The 15,170-nt window shown below is 40.4% G+C and overlaps 1 protein-coding gene across 3 annotated transcripts in view; it reads right to left on the bottom strand.

Annotated features, from left to right (window-relative positions):
- ITGA8 (integrin subunit alpha 8) overlaps positions 1–13,138 on the bottom strand; it is a 111,782-nt gene extending 98,644 nt beyond the window's left edge. For all 3 annotated transcript variants that reach the window (XR_010439096.1, XM_064704211.1, XM_064704212.1), the window contains exons 1-3: positions 12,845–13,138; positions 12,559–12,683; positions 1,385–1,485 (exon numbers count right to left, since the gene is read on the bottom strand). Coding sequence is in view for 2 of the 3 variants with exons in the window: in XM_064704211.1 (XP_064560281.1) it covers positions 1,385–1,485; positions 12,559–12,683; positions 12,845–13,029 (411 nt within the window). In the remaining variant the exon portion in view is untranslated. The remainder of the gene's footprint in view (positions 1–1,384; positions 1,486–12,558; positions 12,684–12,844) is intronic.
- Between the last annotated feature and the right edge of the window lie 2,032 nt (positions 13,139–15,170).

Below are 15,170 nucleotides of genomic sequence, written 5' to 3'. Positions count from 1 at the left end.
TTCTAGGTACAGCTGACATCAAGCCAAATGGATTGAAACAAGAACAATATAATCATAAATGCTGACTTAATGCAGTTTACTATTAAATCTGTAGCTTAAAAAACAAATTCCTGACAGTTTGATGACATTTTCTCTTAGCCTACAAATCTTAACAGACAAAGCTTTCCAGCTTTGTTGTCCAATTTTTTTTTTTGCCTGAAAAGTGTTGACTATACCTCAGTTTCAGATTCTGAGAAGAGCTACACCAAATAAATGAAATTTGGTCACTACAGACACAGCACATTTGTTGGAGATGAGTTTTTCTAATCACTTGATTAAGATTTCACAAATGGTGGCAAGAAGTATTTTATTTCAATTTGTGAATTGTTTAGTAGAATACAGAAAATGAAAAATGTTCATTTATTTTTATAAATTTTATGTTTACTTAGCTCTGTAACAGAATATGGTGATGTTTTACTCACTACCAGTTTCATTTCAAAATCCTTCTGTAGGTTAACTACAAGGCATTCAATAGAAGGGAAAGCATTTCCTTTCAATACTTCCTCCTTTATGACTACTTTTTAAGTAGTAATTGGTAGCTTTAATCAAATCCCAAGGTAAATTTTTGTTTGGTAATTGCAAAAACTAGTAAAACTAATGACCAAACCAATTATTCTTATCACAATTACTTCAGTGCTGTTTTTTAATGTAAATCTTAATGCAACTGGAAATATAAAATGTCTATGTATAAGCAGCATCACCAGCACTTCACTAGGCAATAAAAACACCTGCCCACTGCTAAGCACCTATCAATACAGGTAAAACATTTAGTGAAATGAGAGCAGATACTGCATCAATTTGATAGCCATCTTGATTTGGAGCTGTTTTTATCAGCTTTTTTTGCAGCTGTGCCACCATCACTATGAGACAGATCTTCAAATCAATATAAATGTGACAAAAGAGATAAGTGTTTTCCTAACTGAACATTAACAGAGGTTCTTGGCTTTCAAAACATTTCATGACATCCAAATACACGCAATTTCACTACATTCTGTGTTTAACATTCCAGATATATCTCCATAATACCAAACATTTTATAGCAGACAGCTATCGGTTCCTGTGCACCTCTGAAATATGTCCCTTATCTGTTAAAAAATATCATTCACTTCCACAACAATATGACATTCTGCTGTTTTCACATGGCAGCAGGATCATCTTCACTTGATCAGTTCAACCTGATTTTATAGGTTGATTTTGTTTCTTGAATTATATACATCCTCTGTTTTATAATTAATGCATAATCAGAGAGTTCTTTCCATAATGTACACATAGAAAACTATTAAAAATATACATTTGAGAAAAAGAGACATTTTTTCCAAATTAATATCAAATGCATAAGACTTACCACAACTTTTTCTTTATGAGCTTTGACTGTTGCCCCAAACCACTGATTTGTCTTAAATTCAATAGGTTCCCTGGTGCCATTGACTTTAATTTTCCTGTTGTCTGACAAAGAAAGAAGCACTATGTTGACACCTTATTTATAACACAAGTGAACAGATTAACAGATATATTACATTGCATCCACTTGTCATCATCCAACCCATTTCATAGGAAACTGACTTTTTATTATCATTTAACCTTTTCACTGGTCAGCCAAAACCAGCTTAAATTCACACATGAAAATTCAAAATAATAACACTTAAACTTTAAAAAGAATACACAGGACTGGAGTAAGAAATGCTGTGTTTCCCCTTGGGGGAAAAAAACCCATTTACTTGTAATTTGTGATGAAGAATGAACAAGAATCTACAAAAATAGGTGGAAAGCCCTAATAAGTTTTCTCAGATGTAGTAGAAACTTTCCATGTAAAAAGCATGTTCCATAATTAGATTTTGTCAAACAAATGACATTTCTCAGCATGCTTATTCAAAGACCAATACTACAGATAGCAAAGGACTTAGTTTTTAACAGAATTACATGTGTACACACTGTCACAAGAGACAGCTTCCTAATGTTGCTTTATATACACTCTTGCAGATGTCAGCATAAGAGAAGCCATCTGGGCAAAGATTCAGGCCAATTATAATGCATTTCAGGTTTTAATAAAAAGCAGACATCCCTTCCCTTCACCCTCAGTTCTCTGAAGTAAACTGATTTCCCATATGTTCATGAGCTATGCTCTTCCCTTACCAGTCATTCCTAATGAACTTTTCAATTTATACATAAGAAGGGCATTACTCCTACCCCCTTGTATCTGCATTCCCTTATGTTTGTTTCTGGTTCATGTCAGGAGGGATTTCAGAAGAATCAATCCTTTTTGGTCACTTGAAGTCTAAGTGAAAATAAAACCACATACTGTATACCTTGGAATGTTAAAAAAAATAGTGTCAGATCATATTCTAAGGATTTACATACTTTTTAAATAACTGAGAAAAAATATGGCCAACATTAAAAAAAGTCAACACTCCTTGGGATTTGCCCAGCAGGAATACAGGAGATACCTGAATGTTTTCTAGGATGTTAGCTCAACACTGACTTACTTATGGTAACTTCATAAATGTTATAAACTGAATTAGAAAGAAAAATGTATCATACTTGGAGAACAAGGGTACTCCATCTCTGTATTCTTTCCCAATAAACATGAAAGAAAGCTGAATGAGAATGACTCTTCTAAAGTTTGAAAGTCTCTAAGGAAACATCTTCCTTTGTGCAAGTATTTGCTTCTGCGCTGCACCAATTACAGCAGCTACTGTTGAAATTCATGCTTAGGGAGATACATTTCAGGAATATTTAGCTCTTAAAAATTTAAGAAGTATAATTTAAAATTACTCTAAAAATACTAATTTTAAAAATATATTTTGTTGAATTTAGGCCTGAACATGTGTGGATGTGAGACAGCGTATTTGACACAGGGCATGGCAGGCGCTGCCAGCTCCTACCTAATTGTTGGCAACACTACTTTCAATTATTTTTTCCAGTGAAGTCAGACTCTTTCAGACTTTAAAGATTTCTTTTTTCTTTTTCTAATGCTCCAGCAGATCTGAATATGATCAATGTCCACAGATGGGGTCTTGATACAAACAGAACTTTTGAAGCTTGAAAATCAGCCATGACCAGCTTACAGCTGCCAGTGCAAGCCTGGCTCTGAGGATACTCATGGCCAGTATTCTAACTTAAAAGGAGCTTACATTTTCAATCAAAACAATATATTTGTCTATTGGCAAAGTATACCAACATTTGGAAAGAAATTAAATTTTAAAACTTGGACAACCATTTGCAGGATTTATCAAACTACAGCTGAATTTACCAATAAATCTGCAAGAACTGCACATACACACATGCACAATCCCACCTCATTTAGTAGCATGTGGTGTAGTAGGAATCCTTCATCATGTGGCATGGGATTTTCATTATAAAATAATTTGGAAAATATCACAGAAACATAAATTAACAAATAGGGGTTTTTCCCCCTAGATAAATCTCTTTTGATAGAAATTTTCTAATCAGTTTTGTTCAGCATCCTTGCTAGAGCTATGGAGTCATATTCCCAGTTTCTGAGGTTGTGCCTTAAAATACAGTTTAGTCTTTTGTACGTAACAACTAATCAGTATTTCAGAATGCTATAAAACCTCTACTGTTTTCCATGTATCTTTAGCAAAATGAGGCAAGATACACAACTAACTTGTTTGAATACACCCAAGCTGTCATTACTGTGCCTTGCTGCAATTGTCCACTCCTGAGCTAGTCACCCACTTACATGTGAAGACATGATCTAAGCCACTTCTTTTCCTCCTATACCAAAACTCTGAGGTCAGAAGAATCATGGCCTAAAAGTACCTAAAGTACCTTTTTTTTTTAAACCAACTGTAAATAGCCCTGGATGACCATCTTAGATTAGACTCAGATAATGCTGTTCATTTACCCACATAAATCCCAATCCAGCTTAAAAAAACCCCAAATCTGTATATTTCTCAAAACACCATCTAAGCATTTCAAAAAGTAGCATGTCTGTATCCTGACAAACCAATTTATGACAGGGAAATATCTCTCCTTGTGCTATTATGGGCATCTGATGCCCACAGGCCAAGTCTATACCATACCTTACCCACAGCTGTATTTCTTGTGAGGAGCAAACACTTGGTGGGAATTCAGGTTGCATTCCCATATTATCTTCTCTTCTGGAGGAGAGTGCCTGGCCCCTTTCAGGAAGGAGTGCAGGCTATCTTGTGTGGTGGTACGTGACACTAGAGCCGGAGTAGAAGGCAGCAGCTGGGCTGGGCACACAGCGCCTGGGCTGGCCACACACAGGTCCAAGGAGTGCCAGAGCACAGCTGGATTGCTCAGAGCCAGCCCAGGAGCTGCTCCAGATGGTCCCAGTTTGCAGGACTCGCAAATTTGGCTTGAGATGCAGCTCTGGAGTCACTCATAATGATACTGCCTAAGACTGCACTGCACACTAAGGCCCAGACAACCAGGAGTATGCAAAGAGCAGAGAGATTTATAAATATAAATTTAGGTATGAGAACATCTTTAAATTGCATTTCAGCAAACCCAAAGCACCTCATTCTCTACTGCAGGAGCCGTGACTCCTATACATGGTACTGCCCTACAATCCAGCTTCAGAAGCAGCTCTGGAGATACAGAAACATGATGATGAAAACCAGCATTCCTTCACCCAGCTTTTTAGCTGAGGTACCTAGGGGCTACCAAAGGGAAAAATAAAAAAAGTCCCTTACTTTGCCAAAACAGTAATTGGAAAAATAAAAAAAATTTGAGTTTGCACAGCAAAAAGCAAACCCATGTTGAGAGCAATAGCACAGATTCACTTGTAGGAATTAAAGCCTGAATCTAGAGCAGGTGTTAGACATTTACACACATTAGAGTAAATTTGGGGTTTTCTATGGGAATTGGTCTTCTCTCAGTCACTAAGTCAGCACATCATAAACAGCTTAATAGGCATGAATCAAACATTTCCCTTACCAATATATATTTTTATACTAATTAATACCTGCATAAGAGATGCATGGGCAAATACTGGTAATTACTTAGTGTGATTCATTCAGCTCTTGAAAACTTTAAATAAAAAATGCAGCATCTTTCATAATTTAAAAATACTCAAATGAACAAAATCAAATCAAGGTGGTGATCATTCAAAGCTTGGACTCCATGATCTCAGAGGTGTTTCCCAACCTAAATGATTCTGTGATTCTGTGAAAATATTTAATCAAACATAACACAGGAAAACAATGCTTCTAGTCAAAGCAAAATACCTGACTGTGTAACACACCTGCAGCTCTTTCACATAAATTTTCACCATTCTGGAATTTTGAAAAGTATTATGCCTAAATGCTCTGGGTCTATTTGCCTGTTTGTCCTGGATAAACAGGGATGTTCATTAACCAGGCATCTGCAACAGGCTGAGCTACAATCTGCCCTCATATGTGCCTACATCCATGATGGAAAATCCCTTTTGAAAATATAAAATATTTAAAATATACCTGTTTTAATATGCCTGTGTATGTATCTATGCACATCCATCATATAAAAATATAGTTAAAATACAACACATGGATTTCATATATTTGTACATAATTATATATACACAGAGTAGAGGTGAACAATTACCTAAATCTATCCATATTTGTATAAAACGTGAATACAAATGTATAAAACAAACAACTATCTCTAGAAATTTATACAGGTAAAGGAAAGTGAATATCCCTGACATGGATATAAGACTTGGGATGTTATGTACAGTTTTCAGACATCACTACTTGCAGGTGTTTGGCCAAAAGAAGACAAAGCAAAGGATGATCTGCTTGTGTTCCATCCAGTGTTCAATAGGTAGAGGGAAGAGAGTGCCAAACTCCCATGTGAGGTATGCAGCAAAAGGAAAAGGGGCAACAAGACACAAGTTGCAGCAGGGGAATTTCTGAATAAGTCTTAAGCACTAGAAGAGATTCCCCAGAGAGGCTGTGGCTCTCTCCCTCTGGGGTGGTTTCAGAAGCTGGCTACAAAAGGCTCTGAGCAACCTCAGTGAACTCTGAAAGCAGCTCTGCTGCATCTTTGGTGTTCGGGCTTACAGAAGGGAAGAGGGAGAAGGAAGGGTCCTGGCAGACTCGCTCCCATCCTCTAGAAGTGAGGGAAACAAGGGAATCTTGACAATCCTACCACCATATCACTACTCTTATGGTAGTGATGATACTACTAGAGATACCACCTGTTACAAAGCAAAGGTAACTCAGTAACTTTGATATTGGACCCTCCCCAGAGAGACTGAATTCAAATCACAGCTAAATACTCAGTGTGATCTAGGCCACTAAGCCAAACAATTGCTTTGAATTAATGCTGGGGGAAAAAAAGGGACTGCAAAGTGTTGAGGGAGAGTGAGCATATACAAAACAGTGTCATGATGAGAAGAGTTGCTTCTATATTTAGATTTATCTGGTTCTGCAACAATCTATTTTATATCTGGCTTTTACTGCAGCTTAACTGCTATTCTTATGAGTCATTTTAATTTAATAGATCATATCTAGAGAGCTTTACTTGGATATTCCATGAATCAAAAAAACAAAAAAAAAAAACAGCAAACCCAGTAGGATTTTTTCCCTAAATACAATCTGATCAAAAACAAATTAAGACCTCAGGGCTTGAACTAACATAGCTAAGAGTGTTTTTTCCTTTCTTTAGATAGGGTTGAGACTTACAAAAGAAACTTATGAGAGTCTATTATAAATCAGAATGCTACAAGTGAACCATGACGTTCCAGATAAGGTCTTACTGGCAGAGTGGACTAAAATGTGTCAACATTTAAAAGTACAACAAAGTTCTCTCTCAGCAATTTCTCTTGAGATGCAAATTCTGTTTTATAACAGGATTCTAAGTTTTCTACAGAATCTCACTATCTCCACAGCTAATGATTTTTTCATGTAACTAAGGCTCTCAAGTCCCACAATACATCTTCTCCTCATATAGTACCTGGGTTCTGTTACAATCAGCTCAACTGCTGGCCAGATTAGCTCATGTTTTTTATCAACTGTGTGCTTGGTCAGAACTGATTTACATCCCCCTTCCCTGCTCCTCTTCAGAGGCTGTTCAGATTTTTTCCAGCTAGTTTAGAAAAATACAGCCTATTATAGTAAAACTGGTAGAGTTAACTGACAGCAAAGAAAACACCCCAGTGTGTTCCAGAAACTTAAGGGAAGGGGTATCTGAAATTCTGCCTTCAGGACCTAATTTAAAATACAAGAACTTGATGCAGCCATAAGTATTATAACTAAAAGTGACCTCAATAATGAGTTTCTAAACTCTGAACTATTAGCTTTTTACCAGATTTCAAATGCAATAGTGCATTTTAGGGGATATTTAAGTCTGTTTCTGGCTGCAAGATGCTTTGAATGATTCAGAAGTTGCCTAGTTAATCAAGAGAGGAGAAATTTTTCTTGATATTGCTCTCCTGCTACCTCTCCTGGCAGCTGAATGGAAGAGCACACAGTTGTAACAAGGAATTGGTAATTCTACCTCAGTATTAAGGCAAAAATAGTCATTGTAAACCCATTTCATACAGAAGAAACTGAAAAGAAGTTAGCTTTGTGAAGGCAAGAGAGGAAAGACAGACCACAAGCCTTTAATATGATGCCAACGCTTGTTTCCCTGTCCTCTCATTGAGTTTCACAGCCTTACACTGCAGTGCAACCAGACAACTTCACAAAGTAGGGAAACAAGGGAGAAGAGTCACTGCCCTTCAGTCTGTATTTCCTGGGGTAAGGGGATACTAAAAGCCCTTCCATTATACTTTATCTCAGCTCCTGCTGCAATGGAGCAGGTTAAAGCACGCATTGTGCTTTCAGGGGGAGTGCTTTGAGCTTCTTCCCAGAGCCTTGACCCTGGCACACAGATCTAGGGAGCTTTAAAGAAGTGCAAACACAGGACTGCAGAGTCAGTTCTGTATCAACAGCAGGAAACAGAGAGTTCCTGCTAAAGCCCCTTCTTGGCTGCAGGCCATATCACTGGCCAATCCATATGGGAATGTCCGGTTACATGATTTGCTTATGGATGGGTCAGCTCAAATCCTACATGGCAAAATTTCATCCTCCTTCCCTCCTTTTCCTCTCTCTTGCCTGTCAGGGATGCTATTTCATCAATAGGATTAATTATTGCAAGTAAATAACCTCCATGCTTTGGAAATCTCTGGGTTAGCCACATGAAAAGCAGAGAGAGGTGACCTGAGAAATTAGTAACCAGCTGGGACAAGTTCCTCTAGAGCGATTTCAGTTGGGTGATGTGGCTCTTTGGAATGGGCTGCAGATACTCCTGCACCTCAATAAACCCCAATTAAGCCATCTTCTCAGCAGGGTAGTTTAGCCCACAACCATTTCCACATTTCCACAGGTTATGCAGCTGCCCATAGCACTCAGACCATCCTGGCCATTCTAACACATGCACAGTGCCACAGAGATGGTTTCAGCAGCAGTCTTGGTTTCGAGCACCATTGCCAGTAGTAAGGAGCCCAGTCTGTGTTTGACAGGTTGAACATGGCACTCAACAGTAGTCATTCATTTTTAAAGGTTTTTTGTATCTTTCACTGGGAATACAGTATGTACTCCCTCAGCTGATCTTTGCCTCTGAGGAAAAATAAGAAGGAGTAAGGGGGCATCATAAACCATAAAGACTTTTCTTCTGTCATTTAAAGCTTGCATGATGCAAAAAATAAAGTTTAATACAGAGTGCCACAGTCTGTGTGGTAAGAGGGAGGTTACCTGCCCCTTGGCAGTGACTGGGTGCATCCCTTGCAGTGTCATATCCCTGATCCATTGGGAAACACTGCAGTTATCTCCCACCAGTGTCAGGATGTCAGATTTAGGTCTGGCACTCATGTTCTCCCTTTGGGGCTCTATGACTCAGGATATAGAATGCCATTTTTTAAAATAACACTTCAGTTATTTTAAAAATAAAAGTATATTACTCACATAACTAAATAAACAAACAAACAAATCCCTTCAACCAAACAGCCTTCACAGAACCAAAAATTATCCTATCTCAACACTGAACATCATAAAATTAACCTAAGCAAGACTAAGTTTTTAACTAAGGTGTCTGTCAGTTACTTGGTTCCCTCATATCACCTCTTGAACAAATGCCCCCTCTGTCTAAGGCAATAAATAGTTTAGAAATTCAACAGATTACTTTTTTCTTTTTTCCCCTTCCTGACTCATGAGCCTGTCATTGCCTCTTAACAAGCCTTAAATGTTGGTGGAGATAGATTTTGTTCCTTTTTAGTCAACAAACCATTCATTAAGCATCTCAGTAACTGTAAAATACATGATAGGTATAAATTAGTACAAAGTAACTCCACACCATGATATCTGAAAATGTCCAGAATCTTGACTTAAAGCCATCACACAATACTAGTCCATGTCCCCACTGTTTTCATTTTGTAGGACTGAGATAGTAACAATGTAAATACAAATAACTTGAAAGCATTTGCAGACAAAGGAATCTCACTTGAAATTAGCTGTACTATTTTTGTGGAAACAGAAATAATCTGTGCAGTTACATGAGTCTTACCAATTAGATGTCCACTTAAGATTCTTGTTTGTGGCAGTAAAAGTCCAAACATATCCAAGTGCACCCACTGCATGTTCCCTCCTCAAGGGCAAAACATGACTTGCATTGAATGCAACACAGCTGGGTTGCATTTGTGTATCCAGTCCTCAAGAAGAAGATATGAGTCCTCATGCTCATATGGAATTTAAGCCACTCTCTTTCAACCTCTTGGATTTGTTCATCTCATGAATTTTTAAGTCATAGTGAAAGTTATAGTTTCTTTGACCTGAAGCAATTTCACATATTGAATTTAGGATATAGTATATGTGAGTCTGCCTTTGACAATTTTTTTAGAATTTAGAAGTCCTCCCCATTGAATTTTTGAGGCTGAAAAATGGGGATTTATCAAATTCTTTATCCACATGTTGGTTCAGCACTGCCTTTCTTTCCAGTTCCTTCCAGTTCCACTCAGTTTATACTTCTGAACTTAATTAAGAATGCTCCAAATTATTCAGTAGTTTTGGTTTTTTATTGTTCTTTGCTTAGCTAATCTAACTGAAAGAGATATTATTTAGTTAGAGTCAAGAAGACAGTATTGAAAAATTGAAGCATTGCACAAAAATGCATCAAAATGAAATTTTTCAGCTCTGAAGCAGCCTCTGTAGTTCTGTTTCAGAAAACATTCTCAAAGCTTTACAACACTTTTCAAAGATCTCCTACAAGGCATGAAACATTAATCTTCAATATTAAAGCTGCTACAACTGAACTTCTAGTCTTCTAACAACTTTTGGGTGTTTCTGTTTTGGAAGAAAGAATAATCTTGTGGTAAAGGCACTGGAAGCAGAAGAAAAAGCTCCCGAGTCAGTTACTAGTGTCATCATCAACTTTTTGTACGATCTTTGACAACCCAGACTGACTTCTCTCTGTTTCTTAGAATAAATATTAAAAATGGGAATAGCAACATTTCTGAGTGATGTTGTAGGAGAATGCATAATGAGTACAAGATGTCTGTACAGGAGCCATGAACTGAAAACACCCCACATATTTACCAAGGACTATCTAAGCCCCAGTAGGTATAACATAGCTAAAGGCTTCAATAAGAAATTTGTGTGACAGACTATTTGAAATAGTTTCACCTAGGACAGAGCTCATGTGGACTACTCTGCTGGGGGCAATAGTGGAAAAGAAGGAAAACTTGATCCTGTAAATAATGGGTTTGGGAGAGAAAAAAGAGATGTGTAACAAGCATCCAGAAACCAGCAGGAGTCATCTAAAGCATATTGGAGATGGCCTTTCTGTTGCTGACAGTGAAGAACAGGGCGTGCTTCAAGCCATGCAAACCTTCTTCCTGGGGTCCTTGTGTAGAGGACATTGCTGAATTGTGCAAAATGACACCTTTACTGCCTTGGGACAGCACTGCTTAACCTGCCTGTGCTGCCATCCCTGCCACAAGGACAGGGCATCTCTGCCCACACCACAGCTGCTCTCTGGCTTAACTTCAGCTGTCTGCAAGTCAGGATTCTATCCAGAGGACACAACCAGCTCAGGAAGACTGAATGAAGCACCCTTTGGAGATTCCAAACTGAACAGTTGTGTGATACAGTCCAAAGCCTCACTGATATTCTTACTCATAGTTTGTTTGTGTCTTTATTCAAAATATATTATCTGCAAAAGGACATCACTGTGAAGAGTATGGAGCTGTCCCAAGTTTCCCACAGGAAAGTCAGATGTCCTTCTAGGTTTCATCACTAGATTTTCATAAATTTTTCAAAACTCCCCTTCAAAAATGTGATGGAATTTCAATTGGTCTGTAAGTTTTCTATTCAAACTTGAAATTATTTTTTATAGATAATACATTCCAATTTTGTTACATGAACAGTCTAACCATAAGATGGGAAATACATTAATATTTCCTCTGTTTCCCGGTTTTATTTTAAATATGTACACTCAGAACATATCAAAATAAAAATAATGTATGCATACTGTCTATATACATTTCCATTTATGTATATAACCAGATGCTGTACATAGTTTTACCTGCCCCAGTAGCCAGATACACACACATGAACTACCACTTACTCTGTTTTGAAGAATGCTCAGCATGATGGGAAAGTCATCCTGATCAGTATTCCTAGACACTAACACAGTAATAGGATGTTGGTGGCTGGAGATGGGAGGAGTAAAGAACAGCACTGCTTATTTGCTACAGTTAAGTGAGCTCTTCTAATCTGACTTCTTTCAGAAAACAAACAAACAAAGAAAAAGAATTGTATCGCATTCACATTTCAATAAACCACAAATATTAAGATTAAATATAACCTTAAGAATAATAACTTTCGCTTAATGGTCAAACTGTCAAAATCTTCCTAAATAAAGGAAGCAGTTTTAAAGTCTCTGCAAACACTAGGTTTAAATTATTTTCAAAACCTATAAAGAGACAACAGAAAACATAAACAGCTTGAATTGTTTAAAACTTGTGTTCCCTCTAATTAAATAAGAAACATCTGTCTTGGGATTTTGGAAGTGGATATAATCTATCCACATTGTGCGTAAATCGGTCTAGCTTCAGTATTCTGAAACAAAATTCTTACTTTCTGAATAGAATTAAATAAGCATGCCACATGAGGCACTTCATCCATCTGAACAGCCAGAAATCCCCTCGTTGAAAATAACAGCAAACACTAGAAATCCTGTTATTTCTGTGGTTCAGAGAAGTGTTAGACAACGCTTTTGGGGCTTTGCCTTCAGAATATGCAAAAGTATTTTCAAAAGCAGGAATCTGCCACAAATATCTTTCAGCAGAGAAGGAGAAGAAGGAAAAAAAGGCAGTTATTAAGATGGACTGGAGGTCACAATCCTGTTATTTCTCTGGGGACCATTAAACCCTTTCCTGCAGGAGCACATGCATTCAGGCTCCCAGGAGCGGGGTTTCTATCCGAGGGCAGACACTCGGATCAAAGCCCAAGTACAGGGATGGCGGAGGAGCCGAGGGGTCCCGGGCAGAGCACCGCGGGACAGCCGCGCACTCACTGGTGTTGTCGAAGGGGATCTGCCGGCACCGGGCGCCGGGCCAGGCGCAGTAGTACACCGCTCCTCCTTCCACGATGTCCGGCTGCGAGGTGTTGGCTTTGGGGGCTCCCACCAGGACACTGACCCTGCGAAACACACCGGGAGGTCACCGGGGGCCATCGATCGGGACAGGCGGGCGATGGGCGCTGTCACCCCCGGGCGCGACGCCGCCGCTCGCCCGCCGCCTTCCCTCAGCGATCCCCGGGCGAGGGGCGGCCCGGCTCCGCCGCCCCGGCGCGGCACTCACGTGCTGGGGTCGGGGATGTAGAAGTCCACCGAGTAGCCGAAGTAGCTGCCCGGGGGCCCGCTGTACACCGTCAGCTTCTCTTCGTCCAGGTTGAAAGCCACCAGAGCCGGCGCCCAGAGCAGCGCTGACAGGAGCAACAGCGGGCGCTGCCAGCGGCGGGGCCGCCCGCGGCTGAGGGGCAGCATCCTCGCCGCCTCCGCGGCCGGCTCCCGCTAGCACAGCGGAGCGCAGTGGTGCGTCGGCCGTGCGGTGCTGTGGGGTGCGGAGAGATGCGGAGCGGAGCGGAGAGGTGCGGTCCGGCTGCCGCCGTGCGCGGGCGGGGGGCGGCGCGGGAGGCTCGGCCCCGCTCGGCCCCGCTCGCCCCCCGGGGGACGCGCGCTCTGGCGCCCCCTGGCGGCGCGCGGCCGGCGGCGGGGCAGAGCTGCCCTCACCGCGGTGCCCGGCGGGGCTGCGGAAAGCGAGCGCCGGGAATTCCGCCGGGAATCTGCGGCAAACGCCGGCTAAGCCGGACACCCCGTGACTGCCCAGCGGCTGCGGGGCGGTCGTGTTCACGGGGGGAGATGCCAGAGTGTGGGCTGGTGGTTTCGAGTTGAATTTCTCTCGGCTTCCATAATTTTCAAGGGTTTGAACTGAAGAGCCTGATACTTGGAAATCTCTTTTAGGAAACTGAAGTGCATTGAAAAAATGTAAACCTCCCTCAGATTGTTATTTGGTTGCTCGGCATGGCCGTTCTTAAATAGAAACCAAAAAACCCCAGCAACGAGAAAAACTTCTAACCACGGGAAAGATGTAGAGCCGGGCACAGGGTTCAGGCTTCAGGGCTCGAAGCTGCGATTCCGCTGTTGCTCTCCATGTTTCCCTGTGAGTGCCTGGCTACGCGGAGCCCTCATGAGCTGAGGGGGGCACCTCGCCCTGGCTCCGAGCAGAGCCTTCAGCACAGCTCCGTGCAGGCGCAGGTGTCGCGCCGCTTTGCCCACAGAAATAACCCACTGAACGTGGCACAGAACGGAACGGTGCTTTTAGAAAGCTCCTCTGGTAATTTCTTCGCAAAAGTAATTTAAAAGGATGGGGCTGTATAACTCCTGTCTTGAGCTGTTCTGCCCCTGCAAGCTCCACACCACAGTTTCACCTGGTTTTGTTAAGAAAGTATAGAAGGACCTGGCTACCTGAAATGCTCCCTTCCCCTACAAAGCTGTGTGGCATCACATTCACATCTTCAGGGGACAGCATTATTAATATTTTTTTCTGGGCAACACATAGGTAGGAAGAAAAGGAGAAACATTCTATTTTCCACGTAATCACCTCAGTAACAACAAGGAAAGAGAATTGTTTTTCAGCATTTATAATGCAGATGTGTCCAAAGAGAGTCAGAGAAAGATCAAAGTAATAGAGAACCCATTTATAAACATGTTACATTATATCTACCTATGAAAGCAGTTGAGAGCAGTTTGTTTTGTTGTGAGGTTCTGGTTACTTTACTTTTGTGTTTGTTTTATTTTAAGTGCTTTATGGCAAGATTATTCAGATAAGACTGACATTCCTTTTCACAAAAATAGAACTGTGTGTTTATTTCCAGCATTAACTGTGTGACCCTTAGCTGTCCCACAGGCCTGTAATATCCCTTAATTCTGCCTGCCTTGTATTTATGCCAAATTTATTTGCTAAATAGTGAAACATCACCATTGACACTATTGTATTATTTTACATTGAACAAGTTTCTCTTACAGATCTAAACACCAGTAATAAATTCAGAGGTGAGGTACTACTGAATGACTTTAGGATTAACACCTACTCTTAAAAGTCATGCAGTTTTAGGGCAATTGAATGCATTTAGAACTTGTGTTGCCTTAAGCTAAATAATAATGATGATGAGGATGATGATAATGCTCCTTTTTAGCATAGCAATCAGTTCCAAGGCTGAGTGTCACAAATGTAGTTTCTGGGGCTCAGAGAACTGCTCAGACTGCAGCTCAGAGCAGTGGCACTCAGAAGTGAGAAGGCAGCACATTCTGGAGCTGTAGCCACTTTTACTGATCCATTCAAAACAGTTAAAATTCAGTAATTAGCACAGTTGGAGATAGATGAGTGTTCACACAAATGAAGCTGAAGAGGCATAAGGCACAGGCAGTTCTCATGTACCTGCCTTTCAGTTACAAACACATGCCACCTAACCTGGTTGTTTAGAGCTAAATTTTAAAAAGCAAACTGTGCTTCAAATGGCTATCAGTGCTAAAACCTGAAGGAAGGCAGGGCAGCATGAAAAGAAGGAACTCTCTTTCAAGATCCTTTTACCCCCAAAGTGTTAACCTACAGCACTCCCCCCATT

This window comes from Zonotrichia leucophrys, chromosome 2 (genome assembly GCF_028769735.1).
Source record: "Zonotrichia leucophrys gambelii isolate GWCS_2022_RI chromosome 2, RI_Zleu_2.0, whole genome shotgun sequence".
Lineage (NCBI taxonomy): Eukaryota > Metazoa > Chordata > Aves > Passeriformes > Passerellidae > Zonotrichia > Zonotrichia leucophrys.
The sequence above is the reverse complement of the archived record's forward strand: the minus strand, read 5'-3'. Positions and strand labels throughout refer to the sequence as shown.